The sequence below is a fragment of the Podarcis vaucheri genome, assembly GCF_965113315.1.
Source record: "Podarcis vaucheri genome assembly, chromosome: 6".
Taxonomy (NCBI): Eukaryota; Metazoa; Chordata; class Lepidosauria; order Squamata; family Lacertidae; genus Podarcis; species Podarcis vaucheri.
In genome coordinates, this window is record NC_138764.1 from 66,450,316 (window position 1) to 66,475,025 (window position 24,710).

At 41.5% G+C, this 24,710-nt stretch overlaps 1 protein-coding gene across 2 annotated transcripts in view; it reads right to left on the reverse strand.

The window, feature by feature from the left end:
- Positions 1–3,162: 3,162 nt before the first annotated feature.
- The window catches only part of SLC26A9 (solute carrier family 26 member 9), a 57,689-nt gene continuing 36,141 nt past the window's right edge, over positions 3,163–24,710 (reverse strand). For both annotated transcript variants that reach the window (XM_082228296.1, XM_082228295.1), the window contains 12 exons: positions 23,888–24,001; positions 22,061–22,138; positions 20,322–20,417; positions 17,367–17,473; positions 14,833–14,902; positions 13,547–13,639; positions 12,391–12,510; positions 10,119–10,415; positions 9,492–9,546; positions 7,696–7,841; positions 4,774–4,851; positions 3,163–4,646 (listed from right to left, as the gene is read on the reverse strand). In XM_082228296.1, the coding sequence (XP_082084422.1) occupies positions 4,599–4,646; positions 4,774–4,851; positions 7,696–7,841; positions 9,492–9,546; positions 10,119–10,415; positions 12,391–12,510; positions 13,547–13,639; positions 14,833–14,902; positions 17,367–17,473; positions 20,322–20,417; positions 22,061–22,138; positions 23,888–24,001 (1,302 nt within the window). In that variant the 3' untranslated portion in view covers positions 3,163–4,598. The remainder of the gene's footprint in view (positions 4,647–4,773; positions 4,852–7,695; positions 7,842–9,491; positions 9,547–10,118; positions 10,416–12,390; positions 12,511–13,546; positions 13,640–14,832; positions 14,903–17,366; positions 17,474–20,321; positions 20,418–22,060; positions 22,139–23,887; positions 24,002–24,710) is intronic.

Here is a 24,710-nt window from a genome sequence, read left to right on the forward strand (position 1 = left end):
GATTATCATCCCAGGCTCTCCTCTGTGGTTTATATTTAAATCAGACATGTTGGGTAAGTACTAAAAACACAGATTTTTATCCAGCATCACTAAGATTGTGGAACGCCTACCTGGAGAAATATTCTAAGTCTCCTCGCAGGGTGTTTTTATATTGGAACTCTTTTAATTATCATTTTCTGTGTATGCTGACTTGTCTATACCATTTTAAGCTGAGCTGCTTTTAATGCATTTGCGTGTGTTTGATGCTCTTGGTTAAGTTTCCAGCCAGCCTGAAACAGGAGCTTTGTAGTGTTGTTTAGGCTGCTTGTGAGGGAGATTGAGGAGGTGGGGAAGGGGAAAATAAAATTTTCTCCCTTCTGAATCCTACCTCCCCTTTTTGTAGTGCTATGGTACTTGAGGGCTCTGGTTTGGGACTGACTGATCATCCCAGACCTGAGCATGTAATTGCTGGATGTAAGAAATCGTGGCTTTGGAGATTGAGAAAGAGAAATGGACTATTCTCAATCGAGGAATGAAGAAAGTGGAGGCCGCTAAGGGTCAGTATTGGGATATGGGCATTTTAACTTATTCATAAATAGGTTAGAGTTCAGGGCGAGCAGTAAGGTAGCCAAGTTAGTGAATGTTATCAAATTGTTAAGGGTGATTAAAAGAGATTGCTAAGAGCTCCAAAAGTATTTATGCAAAGTAAATTGTAGGGAATAAAATGGCAAATGCAGTTCAGTGTGGACAAGTGTAACACATTGGGACAAAAATAAATAAATCTTAATTTCACATATGGGGTCTGAATTGGCAGTGACTGACCAGGAACAAGACCTAGTGGATAGCTTATGAAGATGTCAACCCAGTGTGCAACAGCTGTTAAAAAGGCGAATTGCATGCTAGGAATCATTAGGAATGGAATTGCAAAATAAAACTGTTGATATCATAACGACATTATACAAACCTAATTGTGCAATCACACTTGGAACACTGTGTGGTTGCCTCACCTCAAAAAGAATATTGTAGAGTAGGAAAAGGTTCCAAAAAGGGCAACACAAATAATCAAGGGGATGGAGCAACTCCCCTGTGAGAAATGTTTGCACATTTGGGGCTTCTTAGTTGAGAGAAAAAGTAAGAGGAGACATCGCAGAGGTTTATTAAGTGATGCATAGAGAAAGTGGAGGGGGAGATGTTTTTCTCTCCCTCTCGTAACACTAGAATTTGTGGACACCCAGTGAAGCTGAATGTTCAGAAGAAAGCACTTACATAGCACATAGTATAAACTGTGTCATTTGCTCCCACAAAAACTAGTGATGGCCATCAACTGGAATGGCTTTGAGAGAATATTATACAAATTCATTGGTGATAAGGCTGTCAGTGGCTACTAGCCGCAATGGCTATGTTCTACTTCAGGCTACCATTTGCCAGGAATCACAGTGAGGAGACGGTTGTTGCACTTGCGTCCTTCTTGCAGGTTTCCAACAGGCATTTGGTTGGACACTGTAAGTAGTAGTAGTAGTAATAATAATAATAATAATAATAATAATAATAATAATAATAATAATTTATTTCTACCCCACCCATCTGGCTCGGTTTCCCCAGCCACTCTGGGCGGCTTCCAACAAAATATTTAAAATACATTGAAACATCAAACATTAAAAACTACCCTAAACAGGGCTGCCTTCAGATGTCTTCTAAAAGTCAGGGAGTTGTTTATTTCCTTTACATCTGATGGGAGGGTGTTCCACAGGGTGGGTGCCACAACTGAAAAGGCCCTCTGCCTGGTTCCCTGCAACTTGGCTTCTCGCAGTGAGGGAACCGCCAGAAGGCCCTCGGTGCTGGACCTCAGTGTCCGGGTAGAACGATGGAGGTGGAGACGCTCCTTCAGGTATACTGGACCGAGGCCGTTTAGGGCTTTAAAGGTCAGCACCAACACTTTGAATTGTGCTCTGAAACTTACTGGGTGCCAATGTAGGTCTTTCAGGACCTGTGTTATGTGGTCTCAAACAGGATGCTAGAGTAGATGGGCCGTTGACCTATCCCAGCAGATTTTTATGTTTTTATGTAGACAGTATTGTATCATTATTATCCTCTGCAGTACACTTTTGTTTCATTGGTGGCACAAAAGGTGCAGGAGAGGAGCTTTCACTATAGTTTGTTTTAAACTGGTTTAATGTGGCATGCATGCTGGGCCTTTGACTGGACCTGGCTTCAAAAAAACAAACAAACCCCACCACCTCTGTTTATACGTGCCTCTGGGGATGAGTTATTATGCAGAATGAAACTAAGGAAACTTGGATGTTGTAATCCAAGATATTTTTGCCCACAGTAGATGATTCATGAAGTTTTGGGGTTTTTTGCAAGCTGGACACCATTTATCTGGAAGCTACAATGCAGCTGCATTATCTTATTCAGATTACATCTCATTTTTTTTATTATTGTTTAAGACAATTATAAGAGTTAAACAAACACTTGGATGCATCTTTAAAACAATATATTTTTAAAGTTCCAAAATCATCTACATTAAGCACACATTTGAAATCTCTGATTTTCCACTAGTTAGAAAAATGTACCTTTTGGGGTGGGGGGAGATAATTTTATTTCTGTTTCAAGTTATTTTCATTTCCAGTTCTTATTTTTTATTTTCTTTGGAAACTCCTAAGTGGTTTGATTGCACCCCCACCCCCCACCTGGTTCACATGTCACACTTAAGCCAAACCACATCTCAGTGTGCATGCCCAAGTGTGTGTGTGGCCTTTGGAAGAGAAGACTGCAGTTGCTTTACTCTCTCTTGTTGTTTTGCTGCTGTGCTGCGCTGAGTTAAGCCATAGTTTGACTTAGTGTATTGTCTTAACCTGGGCTTGTGATTTAGCTATGGCAGACAAAACACAAGCAGTAAACCATAGGACAAGCTTTGGATTCAACTGATGGTTATTCTGGAGAGGGCTAAACCGTGAGTCTGGGTTCAGAAGACACGATGAACCAAACTATGGCTTATTTCAGCACAGTGCCACATCAGAATGGCCAGCCTTTTATGTGGTTTGTTTTTTCATGTTCTTTGGCTTGTGCTGTATATCTTAGGCTTAGCATTTACTTTAGAACATTTAACCTTAAGTCATAGGCATTACATATTCAACACCTTGGGGCCGGAAGAAGGAATTACAACAGAAAACTAAAACATCATTTGCATCATTCACATTTTTATATAAAAATTAATTCGCATTTACAAAATAAAATTTAAAAAGACAACTTCTTCTAGGTTAACTGGTCAGGCAAGTCTGCCTGAGAGGTAGATTCTCCCCATCTGTGACACACGTTAAAGAAAATCCACGAGAATGTTTGCAGAGATTAAAACAGCTTGAGGGGGATCAATAAACCAAACGCTGCCCTTGAACTTTGTCCTGTAAATCAAGTTAGAGTCCTCCAACCAAAATTGCACATGGGGTGAAGTCTAAGCATTGAGTAGACTGCAATCTGAGTATTTTCAATATAGTATTTAAGGGGTACAATTTATCCTTTTATCCCATACAGAATATGTATGGGATTGGCAAACAGGTCCAGGAAAATTGGCCCCTTCAGAAGCTTTGTTTATTTCTCAATATGAACTTAAGCTGAATGTTTTCTAAATGTTTAGTTGTTGAGAACAGGAAACTAAAGCACCAAAATACTGTGCAAGTAGCTATTATCTTGCAGTTTCTAGACACAAGGTAGAAGCAGCAGTCAAAAGACAGTTCCAGTTTTTGGATTCAAAGCACTCTGAAAGGGTCTCTCTAAGCATGTAATTCCTATAGAAAGTAATTTACACACACACCAACACACACACACACCTACCCCTGAACAGAACTGTCCTTTAAAAATGGGGAGTTGTAATAGAGAATGCAACATTACTTCTAGGCAGTAGCTTGATAAGGCTCAGTACCACAGCAAATACAGCACATGTTTCAAGAAATGATTGATGGTCACTAAACATACTGGTGGTGCATTTAGACCATAGAAACAAAGAGTGCTGTATTAGGCTGTAGTGATGAAAGCAGATGAATAATTGGGCAACATCTTCAGAGGCATGCTTAATTTTAGTGTGAACTCTAAAAAATCTGTTCACACTTTGGAAGCAAACGTCCCCTTACAAACCCCAAATAACTACACCTTATGAGAGTTATGTCTGTTGATCAATCATATATTCTCTGCTTTTCCTCATATTTCTCTTAATAAAAACAAGGGTGATGACTGAGAGTTCCTGGCTACGTGTGTATGCTAGATACATCCTGAAGGGTTCATAAGAATTGCTTGAAGTGCGGGATGAGGCCTAGAGAGAAGTCATTATAGTCCTGCTATTCTTCTGCTTCTTCTAGATAGATGAAGAATATTCCCTGAGGTTCTCCGTCTGTTGCCCATGCCAACTGCTTCAAGAATCGATTGCTCTGCATTTCAATAACCAGAGATGAATGGAGGCAGAAGAGATCATCAGTTCAGAAGCCCCTGGGATGCAAAAGCACCAATGGTCCCATTCCAAAAATGCATAAAGGCTATTTTCCTTGCTATTCAGACACAGGGACATCTCTTCAGAAAGTAATGTCTTGGTCAAGAAGTTTGACATCATATGAGTGTTTCTCATGAGCTCACAGTGCTGTCTGTGCATCCGAATGAAAAATGCTTCCAAACATTTCCTAGGAGAAAAAAGGGATTTGGGTTAGAGTAGCTGATGCTGAGAATACTAGTAACAGGCCAGAAATGTACTAAGAAGAATGAGCGCTCAGACATTTCACTTAATACCACATTTTTCTTTTAACTTACCTCTTCTAAGTTTTGGAATTCAGCGCTGCTGTCTTCCAGTGATTCATCAGAAATAGAGACTTCTATCTGACTTGACCTCTGTATGGAAGCATGACAAATCACCAGTTATTGTTTGCAAGCTAAAAAAACATGATAATATTGCTAGTCAGCCATTTATTTGTTTAAAACCAAAGGTCAGCACAAGACTCTAAAAGATTTAATTACCAATACAAATGCTAGCAAGGGGACAGCTCAACATACAGTATATGTATTTAAGATGATCTCCCCTATGTGTTGCAGTAATAGGACAGTATATACAGCAACTGTTGTGTACTTTTTCAGCTGCTGCTGCAAACATTATGGTCATGAACATAAGAGGCTGCTGGATCAGGCCAATGAGCCATCTAGTCCAGCATCCTGTTCTCACAGTGGTCAACTAGATGCCTGTGGGAAGCATGCAAGCAGGACCCAAGCTCAAGAGCTCTCTCCCTTCCCCGAGTTTCCAGTTGTACTCTCCCCTCTTTGCAATGGCCTATAGCTACAAGTAATAAATATTTATTGTATTGTAACATGGGGTATAATTGTTATTTGTAGGCACTGCAACATGTTTGTAGTGCTTTGTTACACTGTTCTGGCATGTACCTACATGTCAGCAAGCTCCTCAAACATTTTCTAGATTTTATAAGGAACATTTTATGCAAATTCATTAAACAGTAATTTGCCCACACAAAAACCCTTATGGTTGACATATACCACACACGTATTTTGTTGTGTTAATGTATTCATTCCCAAGTACTAAAAGTCTTGTAAGAGTGAGACAAGGGTTCTGTGAATAGTTTGGTTTCAGTGGCATTTGGATGATGTGATGGCACTTCAAGTTGTTCTTGGAAGGGTCAATGCATTCAAATAGCGTTTGTTAAGGGCGTGAGTGGAGTGGCAATCGTTGGAAGTTTGAAAAATAGAAGGTACACAAACATCTTTCATGAATGTTGTAGACACAAATATCTGTGTGTGGTTCAGCACAGGCTTCTAAAAATATTGCCCAGCCCCCACGTATCTGCCTCCTATCATGCCTCAGGAGCTAGACCCAGCCTCATGGTGGAACAAGGACTTAGTCCTTTGCCCCATATCCAAATGATAACCAGATGATTTCACCTTCAACAAATCTCTTAGGAGCAAATAGCAGTTGCCATACAGCAATGATTAGGTGTTCCATCATGTCAGCTGAAGGCTGGGTCAACAAGTTCTTTATCAAGCAAAGAAATGCAAATAAGGAAACCAAGACCATGATTACCCCATGAGCTTAGCAGCTAGATATAAAATGATGGGGTGTTCTTTATTTTATCTTTTTTAAATGTCTGTGTGCTAGTTTGTTGCATGCAACACAGGTTTGCTTTGCAGACTGACTGACTCACACATGCATGATTATAACTTGATAAGTGCAGCATCGAGTGGCAATTTGCAAGTCTGAATGATCCATTTTGCTACTGATCAAAACCATAGTATTCATCTTTTCTCTCTTCATATACAATGTTTTTGTAGAATCAGTTCATACATTTAGCTGCAAGTTAATAGAGTGAGGTGTCATCAATATGCTTATGACATCCAGCTCTATTTCTCCTTTTAACCAGATACATTGAGGTGGCAGGCATGGTGCATCAGTGTTTGAGATTAGTAATGACCAATAAGCTAAAGCTCAGTCCATATGAGATAAAGTTATTTGTTGGTAGTGAGTTTATTTGATCTGGGAGGCCAGTTAATACTTTTATCTCCACAAGAGTTAGCAGAATCAATTGCTGATCTTCATTTGGAGCTCTTCCCCACAATTCCATAGGCATTTTTTAAAAGCCAAGCTGTGAAGGCTTCTAGAGAGAAAGAAGCACAAAACCAGAATGACCTCTGCAACTTGCCTGTCTGCCCAGGCAGCATTCCATTTAGACGAACCACTGAACTGTATAGATTTGCTGTCTATATCTGTGCATGAACACACAGAACTGAGATATGGGGCGATTTAACATGCCACCATGTCTAGTCCTTGCTTTCTGCCACCCACCATACTTAATATTTCTTTATTTGCACCTATCCAAATCCAAACAGATTTTGCCCATTACATTTAGACTGGACCGTTAACAACTTCATGTTTTGTTTTGTTTTGTTTTTCATTTTTCAAACTTAGTCATCTGTGACAGGTTTCCAGGAAGAGCAGACCACTATCTTCTCTCAAGACTCAGGCTGGATAAAATGAGTCCAGAATGGAAAAGTAGTCAGGGCAGCTTGCAGCCCTTGTCCCCAAATCTAGCACACCAACACACACCCATTGACCAGACACTCAGCTATGTCTTTCTAATGACTAAAAGGAGCCTGTTATCTCATTCCCCTCAAGCTTCCTCTTCAGAGTCTGTTGTGGCAGAAAGAATATTAGCATTTTTCTTTTTTTAAAAAAAGTTGCTAACAGGTGCAAAGCTAGGCTTGAAAATAGGTGTACAGTATCTGATGATCAGAGGAGCAATTGATTATAGGATCTCCAGTGGTGAGGTGTAGGGCTGTGAGTCTGTTAGTGGTGGTGAACAATAGGAAGAGGGCAGAAGGTTTGGTTGCATTCATACATACTATACTGGTTACAGTGTAGGACTAAAACTGCAGAGACACAAGTTCAAATCTCTCCTCAGCCGTGAAACTCACTAGGTGACTGGGCCAGTCAACAACCCTCAGCCTAACCTACTTAATAGGGTTGTTATAAAGAGTGGAGGACTGTGTATGCCGTCTTGAGCTTCTTGGAGAAAGGGCAAGATAAAAGTGTAAGAAAAGAAAAAGCCTATTAGCCAATCTGATTAATAACCACCAAGGCAACGTCTGAAAGGAAAGCAGAAGAGTATGAAACACACATGCACAGAGCTGCACATATGTGGCAAAAAGAGTGAAGAGACAGTGAATCATCTATACCTGCTCTAAGTCAGGACGCTGTGTGGCTCTGTTTCCATTCATTGTTGCAAACAAAACAGCATCATGGATGGTCACGAAGAGATGACTGGGCTCAAGACCTCCTTCTTCAAAGACTCCCCCCGTGCGGATATCATCATACACTTGGGCTAACGAAGGAGACAAAGTTATATAGACTAAACTGCAAGCAGGAGCTGTGTGCTAGAAAATTATTTGTGTCAGGGCATTTCCTATACACTAGATTTGGGAGCGGGAATAATAGGTAGAAGGCCTATGTAATGCAAAATGATAATATTTAAAGCCCATAGGGCCTGTTGCAATTGCTAAGAATCAGACACAAGTATATGGAACTAGGATGACGCCCTATTGCTGTTTGAATTTGAAGCTCAAAATGTTAATGGATTGAGCAAGAGGACTAAGGGGGACTGCAGGTTCTTTGCTGGGAGATATCCCCCCCCCCCAGCTGTATGCTTGAAAGCAGCTGGCTCATGTAATGTGTTGGCAAAATATTTTTTCTGGGACAAGAAGTGGTATAGAAAGAGTCACTGTGTCATTAAACCCCTAAGATCTGGAGACACACATTATTTAGAACCCTGTCCCAAGCTCCAATATGTAGAGTAATTCATTAATTTCACCACCATTATCATAACACTCTTCAGGAAATCTCATATTTCTTGAATCATTGTGGGATAACAAGGCTGTTTTAGGGTAGTCTGTGGGCGAGACACCCCTATTCCACTGGAGGCAAAAGGCGAAAGCCCACATGATTTCATATGTTTATTAAGTTAAAATGTGGGTTGAATTGCAATCATGAAAAAATACCCTATACTTTTGCCTCAGTAGAAGTGCCATCCCTCCTCTGTGTTTCCATCTTCCAGCTTTAAGCTGCTTTGGCATATCAATTGCATGCTATTTCCAAGAACAATGAAGTTCAAGAAATCGTACCTCTTATGGTTAAGTAAAGTCACACATTTACAACCATTAGCAATGTCTAATGATTTCAGAAAAACACAACCCTGAATCTAAAGTTAATGCAGTGAAGCAGAAGAAAACACCAACCCCTTAATCATGTAAGTCTCTTATACCTGCCTCTTCTTATGCAGTTGTGTGATTTATTTATTTTTGAAGCATTGTGCGTCTTTTCTGCTGGCTACAAACAGGCTTTGTTATGAATTGTCATGCCCTGAACCCTTTAGCTGGCTAAAGCATCCACAATGGAACAAGGAGTTTACACTAGGAAACTGATACAAAACCAATTCACATTGGATATTTAATACTACTAGAGGGACAGAAACTACATGCAACAATCAGTTTCAGTTGTGTGATTCTTCCCCTGATTTGTAGACCTGTTTAACCTTTCCACATACGGCCATATGTCTTTTTATAACCACCCCTCCAGCTGTTTTGCCAACCATGGGAGAGATAGGGTACATGAGTATCTTTTCACCCACAGGAAGAAAAGCAGATTGGTGAAAGCAAATTTTGAAGTGACAAATAGCCTGGCAGCCTCCAAGGCTACTTTGCATATATATAAAAAGTCGGAGGGCATTGCTCAGTGATGTTTGAATTTGATTTGTGGTATTGCTGCATTATTAAATACCTACTCAGTCCCCATGCCACACTACAGAACAGCACTTGTAAATTTGTATAGTACCTAGATTTTTGCAATTAATATGAAGATGGTAATGTGTTTCACATGCAATATATTTATTTATTTCTTCCAGCAGTTATTCTGCCCATTTTCAAGGCCCTCAAAATGGAAGATAGAGAAAATATGGTACAAAGAGCAATAGACCTACCTTGTACATTTGCCAGAAATACTTGAATCCCAATCCTCTGATAGTTGGTGCACAGCTATATGAGGAGACCGGGGGTGGGGGAGGGAAAGAGAGTACATTCTTAGCTTTTACAACACGAAATCTGAGAGTCCATGAATTTAGGATGCACTACAAATTCAAGACATGGTACATTAGCATAATAACACTTCCAGTGTCATGTGGGGGGACGGACACCAAACTATGTAGCACTGCATTTTCAAAAGTGCTTAGCTCAGGTGATACTGATGCAATGTGTAACCCTGGAACAGCAATGGGAATCACCCATTTCAGGCTCAGTAAACAACGGCTGAGCTTTGAATAGTGCAGCAGAAGGAGCGCAAGGGTCACAGTCTGTTTCTGGGAATTGACCTGTGTTCCTTGGATTCAGCATCTTGTTCTGATTGCTTATCTGGCAGTGTTTACAACTAGCTGAAACGAACCTAATGCTACCCTGGTGCCTGTCAACTTTTCTTAAAAATAAGACTATTGCAACTCTTGTTATTAAAACTCCTTAAGAGAGCTCAACAGGAAGTTTTAAAGAGAACAAATTCAGTAGGCAGTGCAGCGTCACAGAAATAAACAGGAGGTGGAACCAAGAGGAAAACTGACCTTTCCCAAAGCTTTCGTGCCCATCAGGTCCACAAAGCAAACGCCGCTCATATCCAGGATAATTGTGTGGAAGTTGACAAATGGGGGCGCTGTGGTCATGGGGTCAGTGTTTGATTCTGGGATAGCACTGCAGGTGCTGCTGCGATGACTGGCAATGGTTCCCTGTTCAGCCTGCTTTTCAGATGGGTTGAAGTTAATGTAGGAGACGCTTTTACCATTTGCGGAGGTCTGGTTATTGTTGGTATCTGTCGGAGACATGCTTGCAAAATCCTTCTGGAGCTCTTGCAGAGACATAGTCTGTAGCAAAGGAAGGGGGACCACATTCAAGTTCATATTTATTCTAACTTATTTTCATTGCTGTTGATCTTATTTATTGTGAGTTGCTTTGGGTTGCATTGGCAAAGAAACAAACAAACCGTGACTAATGAATTTAATAAATAAATAAAATCTTTGTTTCATATGTTATATGTTGATTATATATGCATAGACTCATAGAATTGTAGAGTTGGAAGGGTCCCTGAGAATTATCTAGCAGCTGTCCCATATGGGGGTCGAACCTGTGACATGCATGCGTGCTTATTATGCACATACATCACATTTCTACCATGGTTGGTATCTGAAGTGGTTAGCAAAATATCAGAAAATGCCATTAAAACAAAACAAAACCAGCCGTCAAATACATTAATACAGTACAAACTTTTATATGATATCATTTAAATATTGGCTTGAAATACTGAAAAAGGCTCTCCGGAGAGTCAGAGTACTCTCCTGAATGAGGTGAGACTGAGGGATTTCAGCATTAATCATAAGCAGCAGTGCTAGCTGTTGGTTGTTTATCTACTAATTCTTTTTGTAAAAAGCTTTGAGGGTTGTTGGTTGTTGTTTTTTGTTGTTGTTTTTTACAATCAAGTGGTATATAAATTTTATGAAATAAACTAAATAATTCCAATGAAAGACAGTAATAGATTATAAAAAAAATACAAGTTGCTCATGAAGGGCAAAGGAAGGAATGGCCCAACAATTCCCAATTTTAGCAAGTTCATACATTTTCTTCACATTTTTCACTGTAGAATTCAGTAGCTTGCACTGGATTTGCAATAAATAACTGATGAATATTCTTTGCCTTATAATGATAAAGCTAATAGGAAAAAATCCAGTCTGGTCCAACATTTATTGGACCAGTTTGGCCCAATTTTACAACAACAACAACAACAACAACAACAACAACAATTTGCATGCTAGTACCATTATCCAGGCCCTGGTCTAACCTGCAGCTTCCTGTGGTCTATAGGTGCATGCATTGTAAGGCAGGCTTGTTTGTTTCCATACACTCTGTGTTTGTGGCAAAATCAACTTGCAAACATCTTCTTGCTAATCAAGTAATCCCTGTTTCATATGTGGCAATTGGCTGTGTATTTTTTTTAAAAAAAAATCTTGTCCTTCCAGTTGGCAAGGAATTAGGCCAGAGTTTTCAAAACAGCAACACTTGGGATAAATAGCGATTTTTAAATTATGCATCTCATTTTTATTTAATTATGGGCAGGGCCACTGTATGGAAATTGGTGTGTGTGGTGGTAGTGTTGGGGAGATCAGTATTCCCTAAGTTCTGCCAGGTGAAGAAAGGAGTGTGGGGTTTTTTTCTTTTTCTTTTCCTACTGTGATAAGTTTTTGTTTTAAATCACCTCCCATTGACCATACTACACTTTGCATTATCTATTCTGACCAGCAACAGCTCTCCACAGTGACCCAAAGCAATTTACAAAAAATGTTACACTTGTTTTCAATATTTTGGGGAAAGGAATTTATTTCCCTTCCCCCTAGTTAGTGCATTAGTTGCAGTAGTGGGTGCAGAACAAAATGTGGTACATGAAAGTTACGGGTATCTATTGGATAGTGCCTATGAAGTCACACATGATGAATGACTTACCCACATCATTATGTGATGTTAAAAAAAAATTATATGGAGGCTGACTGCTCCTCCACTGTCCCAGTCAAGTTTAGGAGTGGCCATGAAGGCTGGTGAAATCTCGCTCCAAAGTGGCAAACAAATGCTACCCCATAATCTAGCAGCAACAACAGTTCTTTTTAGGCTGTTGATAGCCTCTTTCCACTGTTACAGCACACAGATCAACTTTTTTTTTTAAAGGCCAGAATAAGTAGGGTTCTCTTCCTGTCCCCAACAAAGCTGCCTTCTATCATTCCAACAATGTTAACCCCTTCATGTATCACACATAGAAAGGATCTCTCACAACTAGGAAAATTGCTAAATTACCTTGTTTTTCCTGAAGAGAGATTTTAGTTTGCTTGTTTTCTCTGATGTTGCCCTTGCCTTTTCTTGATTCTTCACATACTTTTTCCTCGCCAAGTAGACTTTGATGGGATCCACACCAGTCTGTTCAAATAAAAGACAGTAAGCCAGGTTGTTCTCAACTCCTACGTGTAACAATCGGGCCGCCATGTTCATCGACCCTGTCCTACAAGTGAAAGCCAGTTCCAGGACCCCCAGGGCTTTCCCCTCTCTCTACCCTTGAGCCCCACCCCAACTGGCGTGGTTGTGGTGGTGGTCCTGGAGAGAGTGCGCAGGAGGAAGGAAAGGCAAGATCGTTGCATCAGGCAAGCAGAATGGAATTACCTCCTCCATGTTGGATTCTACCCAGGGAATCCACAGTTCCTACCGAAAGTAGTGGAGCTGAAAAATGAGAGTTGGACCTCTTACATTTAAAAATGTGTCTTCCTAACTTGAGCAAGAGTTATATCCATTGGGAAGCAATGGGTAGGGCTGGGATATTGGCTTCAAAATGAGATTCAAACAAAATATTTCAGTGCAAGTGTGAGTACAGTACATTAGTTTGCCCAGTGACTGCTTCTGCCTCCTAAGATGTCGGTGATGACAATGATACATACACTTATTTTAAAAATAAAATAACAAAATACAGAGAAAAGTGGGGAAACCACAATGAAATCTGAGAGGAAATCAAGAGAGAGAGAGAGAGAGAGAGAGCGCGAGAGCGCGCCTAGGGAAATAAATAATATGTTCACTTGGCCCTGAAAAGGCATCAGAGTAGGTGCCAGACAAGCCTTTAGAAAATTTTCCATACCAAGCTTATTCATCTCTCCACAAATTTTGGTGTTCCAGGCTTGTCACTGCAAGGTAGACTGAGCTCTGAAAACTGATGGTGCAGAAAGCCAAGTGGTATGACTTCTTGTTTTTTTATTTACTCATTTATTTACTCCCAACGTTTGTCAGTGAGCTAAGCGAGAGAACTAAACAGGTCCAATATACGCCTTTGTTTGCAAGACATTTACTGTTGCTTAGTGAGGAAAATTGTACATCGCGATGAAGAAATGGTTTTGGCATGAGGTAAATATCTGTTCCTGTAATGCGAAAAATGGTTAATCATCGCCTACACAATAGATTTTTTTTTTACCTTGGCAATAACTTTCTCCCTGAATATCTCTGAATTAGCGAAGTAAAGAGGGGAGCAGTAGGTAACAATTTTAATTCCTTCAATTTCTCGGACCTGCAAAGAAATAGAAAAGTTCTCAGGGTTCAAATGGTACTTGCAGTTCTTTTGAGATGTTTAAAAGAAGGAGGAAGATTTAGTAAAGAACCCTTTACTCATCTAAGGAGAAATGAATGCGGGCGGTAATGGCTGCACTGTGGCAGCAGGCTCCCTCTCCAGATCTATACATTTTTGGTGGCTAAGTGCATCTCAGATGGGGGAGACCATTCAATCCAGCACAAGCTTTCACCTAAACAGCTGGCTGGCAGAATCCTAGGCTATGTGTGCCCTGTTGCAGTACTCAATATGTAGCACCTGTTAACATGTGGATTCCCCTCAATTTGCTAGTCTGCTTCCTGAAAGTAGTGTCACTTTGGTAAGAGTTACTACTTTCCATTAACTCTTTCATCTCTGTTCTTGCTAGGGAACAGAACATAGCGAGAAAGTACATTTTCCTAATCTTGCACACTTTTCACCCTTTGCAAAAGTTAAATTAAAGTGAAATTCCTTCCCAGATAGTATTGACTCTTCAATTTAGCCAAACAGGCTACAAAGTAGAGCCTTAGTGCAGATGTCAGCAAACTTTTCCAGCAAGGGGCTGGTCCACTGTCCCTCAGACCTTATGGGGGATGGACTATATATTTTTTTGGGGGGTGAATGAATTCCTATGCCCCACAAATAACCCAGAGATGCATTTTAAATAAAAGCACACATTCTACTCATGTAAAAACATGCTGATTCCCAGACCATCCGTGGGCCGGATTTAGAAGGTGACTGGGCTGGATCCGGCTCCCAGGCCTTAGTTTGCCTACCCATGCCTTAGTGATTAGGTTGCTGAGCCTGTTCCATGTGTTTGGCTTGCATAAGATTCCCTATGGCACAGAACATAATTGGACATTCATATTAGAGCCAGTGTCATACACATTCCTATTTACTCTGCAAGCAGTGAGCTCCCACTGCTGGTTTGGGAAGTGGTGCACAAACAATGTTAGCCATGGAAATGGTTACAAAAGAAAAGAGCAATGCTGCCAGTGAATTTCAAACTCTACTGAACAATAATGGCCAACTTTGGCCATCAATACTATTAGGTAAATTTGCACAACAAATAGATGCTCAGACTCAAATCACATCTGATGTGAGAGCAAACATCTCACTTGTGTATTGATGGCAAAAACAGGAGGAAGCAGAGGGTTATTTTCTGACCCATTTACCTTGTTGTAGACTTTGGGATTTTTGTATATATCAGTAGCAGCTACAGGACCAATGACACAACCATTGCGACTGTGAAGGAAAATGGAAAGAAACAATTGTCAAAATATAGCCAGCCTTTTTTTTTTTAAAAAAAAAAAATCAGTTTCACTGGAGTTCCTGTTAATACAGTTCAATGATGCAAGTGAAATAGAAAAGAAAGGATTGTGTGCTTAACTTCATTATAAGTCATTATATAGCTTTAGGCGCCAGGCAAAATTTTTCCTCTTTAACTACCTGTGGCTGTCACTGCTATGTTCCAAAACATCTGAAGGCAGCCCTGTTTAGGGAAGTTTTTAATGTTTAATGCTGTATTGTGTTTTTAATATTCGGTTGGGAGCCACCCAGAGTGGCTGGGGAAACCCAGCCAGATGGGCAGGGTATAAATAAATACATTTATTATTAATTATTATTATTATACCAGATCTATCCAAATTGGGGGAGATATTATGAAACCAATCTACACTCTTCATCCCAATAAGAGAGATGTTGGGAGGGGAGAAAATCACTCTCAGAGTAGTGATGTCCACAGTTGGAGGAAATAAAATAAAAGGGGCAGGCCAGTAGAGCTTTGTATTTGAACACACCACAAATATCAATAAATTTATCTATGGTTCCCATTTCACTGGGCCAATGGAGGAAATCTCTTGAAAACACAGCAGCAGCAGTGGCTCTAATCTTGCTAAACAAAACAGAGTACAGTGGGACCTCGGGTTAAGAACTTAATTCGTTCTGGAGGTCCGTTCTTAACCTGAAACTGTTCTTAACCTGAGGTACCACTTTAGCTAATGGAGCCACCCGCAGCCGCCGAGCCACCGGAGCACGATTTCTGTTCTCACTCTGAAGCAAAGTTCTTAATCCGGGGTACTATTTCTGGGTTAGCGGAGTCTGTAACCTGAAGCATCTGTAACCCGAGGTACCACTGTAGCTTCAGTAGTCTAGCAATATGTAACAGTGTTTGTGAGGGCCCATTTGCTAGTCTCCTTCACCACCATCCTAAATTGATGACAGAGGGTGTGAAGAAAGGAAGAGTGTGTCTTCTGGATCAATTGTGTCATATATACATTAAAAAGCTGGTTGAGTTTCTTCATTTTCCTGAATGTGTTTCACAATGTTCAAAAGAGCGGAAAACTGCTGTGTTGTGAACATGGTAGACATTTAAGTTTTCCACAGTTGATTTTTTTTTGGGTCATGAATGTGCCCCCATGTGGTGACAATTGGCAGCACACCAGGGAGCAGTCTTGATCATTGAAAAAATGAATAGGGGAATGAGACTAAGGGTGTGCCTTTACAAGTGGTTCCTCAAGATCCCTTACAAGATCAGAATTATACCACGGGGAAATAAATGCTGATTCACACATTACCCTCATGGCATGGAGTTCTCTGTGGCCTGAATTTGCAAGGCTGATACGGGCAAGAAGGTCTGGGGATTCCTCCTAGTCCTTATGGAAGAGACTGTCCGCCAACGATGACAGACAGCAGGGGTCCATGACATTCTGGTTCTACATTCCTATCTACACTGCAGGCATGGGAGATACCAAGGTGAGTCCTGCAAGCATCTTCTGCAGTCTACACTCATGCAAGGTTATTCCTATGTGGGAAGCATTTCTGCAAAACACCCCCCCCCCATTTTTCTGAGATGGTGAAAGACCTAATCTGGTGGATGCCTTAGTGGTATGAAAAGAGAAACCAAGAAAAGCAGAGATCCCTGTGCTTAGTCCTTTCCTATCGTCTACCATAATGAAACAGTTGCATCCAAAGATGCTCCCTGAATATAAAGCATTTCTTCCAACTGGTGCTAACGGGGATGGGAGGGAGTTGACTTGGGACTGTGAAGGAGTGGAGGCAGGGGAGGGATGCCTTTAACAATTTGTTCCTGCCATAGTCCCAGTTGGCATTGACCCTGCTGTTCACAAGGAAAGGAAAATGCTCACTGATGCCAGCAAGAGCTTCCTCCCATTGTGAATAGAGGTGGGGTACATGTGGTTCAAATCAGGATCCCAGCAGGGACAATGGGTTAAAGATTCCCTCTGCAATGCCACATTCTCAATCCGTTTTAGTTCTCCCCACCAGCTATTTGGTTGTTGTTGTTGTTTTTAAATTAACTGCACAACTACATGATCTGGTTTCACCTTGACTTTCTCTCTAGATCAAGCTACCAAAGGAAATATCAGCATAGTCCAGCATCACATTTATCTCTTATACTGAGAGTTTAGTGAGTAATCAGTGGGAGTTCCCTTGTATCTATAATGGATTTGAGAGAAGGATACGTGCCACAGGTGTTTTTAACATGACGTAAATACTTACATATTTATACCAGCCTTGGAATATATTTATGGGAATGGCAGATTAGCTAGCAGTTATCTGAAACTGACATCATTGTTTACTAACAGGGACTGGTGCTTTCATGTTCCACGTGCCTTTGAAATTTTGACCCAAATGATGGAAAATGTCCCTCCTTGGGCCACACCACAGGCCACACCAGGAAAATACTTACAACTGGGTATGGAAAACCACCACAAGGATGGAAAAACCCACTCCCACAGCGAGTCCAAAGGGCAAGCCCAGGAAGAAAGCAGACAGGAAGCTCACCACCCAGACCACCTGTGGAAAGACATAAAACACAGCTGGTCACTTCCTTGCAGTGAGAATGGGGAGGGGAATGGGGATACTTGGATGAAGTGGATGGGCCTGGGATTTTTAAATATATCTGCAAAACTAAGGTTGGAATATTGTAGCCCAGAGTTAAGTTGTTGCCTCCTTAGACACTTCCATTCAAGTGAATGTGAACAAATGTGCTTTGCTCAACTCAAATTGCCATTAAAACACTTGTTTTATTGTTGCCTATTAAATTTCTTGTTCTGCCTGGAAAAAACTGAGGATCTCAGCTAAGATACTGGAGTATCTACAGCAAGCAACTGGGCCAAGATGGACAATTATATATCTGGTTCAGTAGTTTTCCCTACAGTTCTTCCGAGAGTGTTTAAACTGGTGCATTTTTGGTGAAGTGGTTGTGTGTTGACTTTTTGCCAGCACATATCTGCTGGTTCTGTGGGATCTACACCAGTTGGACCAATCGAGTACAATTGTTTGTGTGACTGTATTCCTAAGGTCTGTTTGCTGTGCAAAGCACCCTCTGCCCCAAGGCCCCTGCTTTTCCTTTGTCGTCTCTTCTGCCATATTGGGGCAGGAAAAACAAGATGCAGCCCAGATTATCTTGCAGGGGTTGCTATTAGTTGAATATTTGATCTGACATCCCCACCCCAATATGTTTATTGAGCACTCAGACTTGCTTCAGCATGGACTCCTATACACATTTACCTGGGAGTAAGCCCTAGAAGAAGAAGAGTTTGGATTTGATATCCCGCCTTTCACTCCCTTTAAGGAGCTAACATTCTCCTTTCCCTTCCTCCCCCACAACAAACACTCTGTGAGGTGAGTGGAGCTGAGAGAAGTGTGACTAGCCCAAGGTCACCCAGCAGCTGCATGTGGAGGAGCGGAGATGCGAACCCGGTTCCCCAGATTATGTGTCTATCGCTCTTAACCACTACACCACACTGGCTCTCATGAACTCCATGGGGTTTACTACTGAAAAGGAATGATTTATTGATAAAATTTATATCCCTCCTTTTTGTATACAGTTTACTCAAGGGTATGTGGCTGTGAAGCTGTTCCAAACTAACTACTTGTGCAGGTGCGTCACTGAGTCAGGTGTTTTGCCCAGCATATTTCAAGACTGAATTCAAGTCCATTGTTGTGTAATTACATATTCTGAACTTCAAAGCAATATCTCCCTTGGCTTCTATTTGAACAGCATTTTAAGAAAATTGTTGATGTCTGTGACTGAACGATTTGGATTATTCTTTTCACTGATAAAGCAATTTCTGGAGAACACACATTGGCACAATTTACACTAATTTAGTTTACTGTTGTAAATCTTGTTCAAATAAAATATCCAACAACCAAACCTTTATAAAGCTCGTTTGCTTTTTCCATGGTACACATGCCAGTAAATTTTACATCAGCTAATGCCTGGAACCCTTATCTCTTTTTTTGTGAAGGACTTTCCTTCGCTGGAGGGCCATTATCTAAGAGTTTCAAGGAACAGTTTCTAGATATTGGATTGCGCCAACAAAGGAAGCTCCTTTGTACTAGGCTGAACTAGACTAAAAGGTCCAGTCATGACCGACTCTGGGGTTGCGGCGCTCATCCCGCTTTATTGGCCGAGGGAGCCAGAGTAGAGCTTCCGGGTCATGTGGCCAGCATGACTAAGCTGCTTCTGGCGAACCAGAGCAGCACACGGAAACGCCGTTTACCTTCCCGCTGGAGTGGTGCCTATTTATCTACTTGCACTTGCACGTGCTTTCAAACTGCTAGGTTGGCAGGAGCAGGGACCGAGCAACGTTGCGGGGATTCAAACCACCAACCTTCTGATCGGCAAGTCCTAGGCTCTGTGGTTTAACCCACAGCGCCACCCTGAACTAGACTAGACCAGTATTAATTGTTAAGAGATTTTCAGGGTCTCTTTCACATGTCAGAGATTGAACTTGAATCATTTTGCATGGGAATCATATGTTCCCCTCCACCAGTATTATTAGTGTTGGCAACAGGCTCTAAAAGGCAGCTTGCATCATAGCAATAGACTTTGTGCTCTTCCATCAAAATAAATCATGTTGTTAAACCACAGGTTATGAAGCTGATTGCTTTCAAACTAGCCATAGTTAGGATTAACTAAACCATAGTTAAATCTAGGACTCAAATGTAATGCAAAACTGCAGTTAATTAGAAAACAGAAACAAAAGTTTCCATAATGGTTGCATTATAAAAGGAGGAAGCAGTACACACGTCCAAGGTTCATTCCCATCATGATAAACAGTGGCATCCAACTGTAGCCTTGGTCGTGTTAGCTCAGGTCTGTATATTGCATACACTAACCATCTGAACTTTTAGTTCAGAAGTTATGTTTATTGGGCTCTGTTCATAAACATTCATTTACAATATATTCCTATGTATTCATAAACTCCAGCAAGAAAATGCAATTAAATGCCAAGGAAATAGAAATCTTGTTATCAGAATAAATATGCAATATGACTTATTCAAGGGTGACGCCTGCATTGTTTTATTTGGAATTTAACACTTGGAGTTCTTATGGAATATTTGTTTATCATTGAGAGACATGGCTGAAATATATCTCCATAGCTATGCTGGCTAGATTCTTGCCTTAAGAAAAAAAGCACCCGATATTCTTAGCAATCCAGATCTTATGAGGAACTCCAAGGGGATTTTATTGCATGTGGAAATGCAAAAGCCAATCACCCCTGGTTTCACATTCTCATTGAATACTCTAGGCTTCATGCTGGTGGTGCTTAACAAAAGAGTGACTTAACCCATACCAAACAATAGGTTGGGACTCCCCTCTTCTCTCAAAAGGCATTTAAAAAGGGGCACTCACACAGTCCAGCTTGCTTTTTTTCCAGAGGTAGTAAGGATCAGTCAATTGCTTGAGAGAATTCTTCAGGTTCACAGCTATCAAGGCTCCCAACACAGCCTGCAAATAAAGATCACACAACATAGATATAGATAACAAATAGATAACTAAAAGTTAACTAAATACAGCATTTTTCGCCCTATAGGACGCACCTTTTCCCCTTCAAAAATGAAGGGGAAATGTGTGTGCGTCCTATGGGGCGAATGCAGGCTTTCGCTGAAGCCTGGAGAGCGAGAGGGGTCGGTGCCCCTCTCGCTCTCCAGGCTTCGCGCAGCTCTCCGCAAGCCATGGGAGCCCGCGCCGGGCTCCCACGGCTTGTGGAGAGTTGCCTGCATGCTGAAGCCTGGGTGCGAGGAGCTCAGATTCTCCGCAAGGTGCGGGAGCCCGGCGCGGGCTCCCACGGCTTGCAGAGAGTTGCCTGTTCTGGGGGCTGGGGTCAGGGGACGCTCGGGCTTCCCCCACCCCAGCCCCATGCCTGGGGAAAAAATAATAATTTCCCCCCCTTTCTTTCCCCCCAAAAAACTAGGTGCGCCTTATGGGACGGTGCGTCCTATAGGGCGAAAAATACGGTAGATAACAAAAAGCCTCAATAATATAACAGGCTTTTGCTGCCTCAGTATGATTCCTGTTTCTGCCACAATGGATACATTTGCTTGATAGGAGTATGCTGTAAGTCAGATATTGCTGCACATTGCCAAAAAATCATTAATATGCTATATAGAGGTTGTCCTTTTCCAACACAATCCCTGCCTAAGTAGGCCCAATCTGTCTTGAAGATAAATTCCTGCTAGAACTAGGTCACAGGCAAAAGGAACTATCAGCACATTCCTATACAGTGGTACTTCGGTTTACAAACTTCATCCATTCTGGAAGTCTATTTTTAAACCAAAACCATTCTTAAACCGAGGCGTGCTTTCCCTAATGAGGCCTCCCGCCACCGGTGCCCTTCCACCATCCGGCTTCCATTCGTAAACCGAGGTACAGTTCGCAAACCGGAACACTACTTCCAGTTTTGCGGAGTTCATAAACAGGACTGTTCATAAACTGAGGTACCACTGTATATGTTTAGTCAGAAGTAAGTCTGTTTTCAATAGTACTTGCTCCCAGGAAAGCATGCATAGGAATGTAGCCTCAGTGGCAGAATTGTACAGCCTCATAAGAAGTCAGTTCTGCCACTTGCCTGGTTCCTGTCATCATGTTCCCTTTCATTGCTAGTTGTAACTGAAAAGTGTCCACAACAGTGCAAATGTGCTCACATGACCCCCAAAAAGGGGTGTGTGTGTGGACCACTGAGTTAGAGTAACTTTCTAACAAGTACTCTGAATTTAGCCAGTCATTTCCTTCCATCTGAAATCAAAATGGCACCACGCTGGAATTTGTTTGACCAAGCCTGTTACAGAAAGGCATCCCTTAGTTAAAGATGGGGGAACTTAAGACACCAAGCATACAAACATTTCTCATTTATACTGGTTTTATACCAGTTCAACTTTCTGATTCTCCCAAAGAATCCTGGGCTTTGTAAATTGGTGGAGGTATATGCAATTCTCTGATTCCTAGGTCACCTCAGAAAATACAATATCCGGGGTTCTCTGGGGGAAGGGAATGACTATTAAGCCAGTATAAGCCTGTGGTGTAAATACAGCAGAAGATAAGTCTGAACTACACAGTCTGGAAGCATGCATGCTCGGTGGTACAATTTTTACCTTAGGAAGAGGGCCGAGGTAGATTCCCAAGGACAACATGGTTATCATCACGACCACTGCCACACAAAAGCTTGCCATCTGAGGAGAGAAAAGTAACTTATCACAAAAAAGACCAGCAATTTATGTTATGCTATCTGTCAGTAGTAGAAGCAAGAAGCAATATAAGTCAGTAGTCTGGTAGCTGAGAAGATTAGTGGGATAGAAAGATGGCTTCTTGTCCTCCTCCACCCCTTGCTTGCAACAGAGCCTTGAATTATTTGTTGTCTTTATATGAGAGGCCATGTGATTAGTAACTACATTGTTAATCATGGTGGGGGGGGTTACATATAATAACACTGCATTTAATTGGAGAAACTGGCCATTTTTATAATTGTGCATTTTCAAATTATGTCAAAGAGCTTCTCGTTAGCCTATAGATCAGGGGTGGGAAATCTTTGTCCCTCCAGATGTTGCTGGACTATGAGTGTGATCATCTGGATTATTGGCCATGTTGTTTGGGAGTGATGGGAGAGGCCAACAAAATCAGGAAGGTTGCAGGTTCCCTATACCTGAGACAGATCCTTGCTGCGCAATTTTTCATTTGTTGCCTTTTATTTAAAGGACAGGCACCTCTGGACAAGCCTGAGGAGTTCTGGATCCCCTGTGAAATGTTCAGAACAGCACCAGGCAAGGGCTCTGTTGACTTATAAAGCTAGATAAGGCAGAACAGAATGGATCTGATCCATTTGCTTAATGGAGGATTGCATTTGAGATTCCATAAAGGGTCTTGTGGCACTTTCAAGACCAAAAGACGTGCTGTAATATAATGCACTTGATGAAGTGGACTGTGGGCCCCAAAAGCTTATGCTGTAATAAATTCATTGGTCTTGAGGATGCCACGAGACTATTGCATGCAACAAGCTAAGATGGCTACCGCTTTGGAAATTGAGATATAGTGATGCAAAATCCTGTTTGCCCATCATCATGCAAAGCCACATGTTAGTACCGTGCAGCCTGACCAACTATAATGGGTGGGGAACCTGTGGCTCTCCAGACGTTGATGGACTACAATTCTCACCATCCCTGAGTATTGGCTATGCTGGCTGGGGCTGATGGGAGTTGGAGTCCAACAATATCTGGAGGGGGCCACAGGTTCTTCTTTCAACTACAAGAACTGTCAACATGACTTGAACTGCTGCAGATGAAAAATTGGCATAACCTTAATATCTATTTCGGAATCTGACAAAAATTAAAATGGGTATGATTACAAATTGCAAGTGTTGGGGGTCTAGTACGCTGTAGTGTGGTGGTGAAAATGGAGCTCCAAATCAGGCCGTTCCTGGTTCAAATCTCACTTCAGCCATGAATTCACTAGATGGCCTTAGACAAGCCACTTTTTCTCTACCTCCACTCTCTGCCCCATATAGGGGAATTGACCCACTTTTAAAGGGTTATAAGGATTACAACAAGATGATGTTTATGAAGTGTTGTAAACATTTGAAAGGACTATATGAATGCCAATGGTTACCATTTGGATCTGCTTTTGAAGATCCACTCATGTGGCCAATTCTGTTCCAATAACAGAACAACAAGTTGATTATCTACCTGCAGTATAAAAGAGTCAATTGCTTTCATTTGAAAGCCATGTCATTCTGGGAATTTGCGTTTAGAGACGATGCGGTGTATTAACTGTTTTAGATCCTAAGCCCTCCTCACATTATTTCCCCAAGGAAAAGAATGTTCAACTACTTCAAGTTAATCCATGATCTAGAAATGCTCAGAGCTCATCTTACAAAGTCTCCTACTTTGAGAAGAGAGAGGGGCTAAACAAACCAATAAATCAATAACCTGAGATTTTCCTCCAGCTCCATCCACAGCTAAGGTCACAGAAAGAGCACAGCAAATTACGTGGATTTTGAAAAAGGATCCAAAAAAGTTGCTGCATCCAAGGGCCAGCATTTCCTATGGAAACAAGGATAATGGACTAATCAGTTTAGGTGGCAGCATTAACAAACAAGGTGACGTTTCTCTTACAGTAAGGTTACTTTGGCAGCTATTGCGGGGATGCAAAAAGTAGGTCAAGCAGTCATATAGCTCCAAGATTCTTCCTTCACATGTGAGGGCGGCATTATTTATACAAAAGACTGCCGTCATAGCTGCAATCGCATCACCCGAGGCGCTTTCACACCCCATGAAAATTGCTTCTTCTCACTCCAGAAGCATCCCAGGATTCTCTGACTCTCTTGCAAACCCTCAGAGCAGGAAAATTATTGCAGGCTTCCCTTAACCGCAGCTCTAATCTGAGACTCTCATCCCTGATGAATCATCCAGCAAGAAGTACAGAAAGGTCCTGCAGGAGTAACCTGTAGCACACTTGGCTACAGGTTGTTTTAAAAAGCTGTGGTTGTGCAAGTGCTAGCAAGGAGGACACGCTCCACAGCCATGTGGTGCACACAAGGCATTTTCAGAAGACACAGTTTCTGAGCTGCTCTTTGGAGAAGCCTCTTTAATCTGACTGAGAGGTCTTAGGAACTAATTACTTGATCTAATTGCTAAATGTCCAACAAATAGTCTCCATGTGTGTGCGCGCTCCAGATTCTTCTCTGAGTCAGGGGCCAGTTCTCAGTAGAGTTATCAAGCAGCAACAGACCAGCACAACCTGAAATGTACA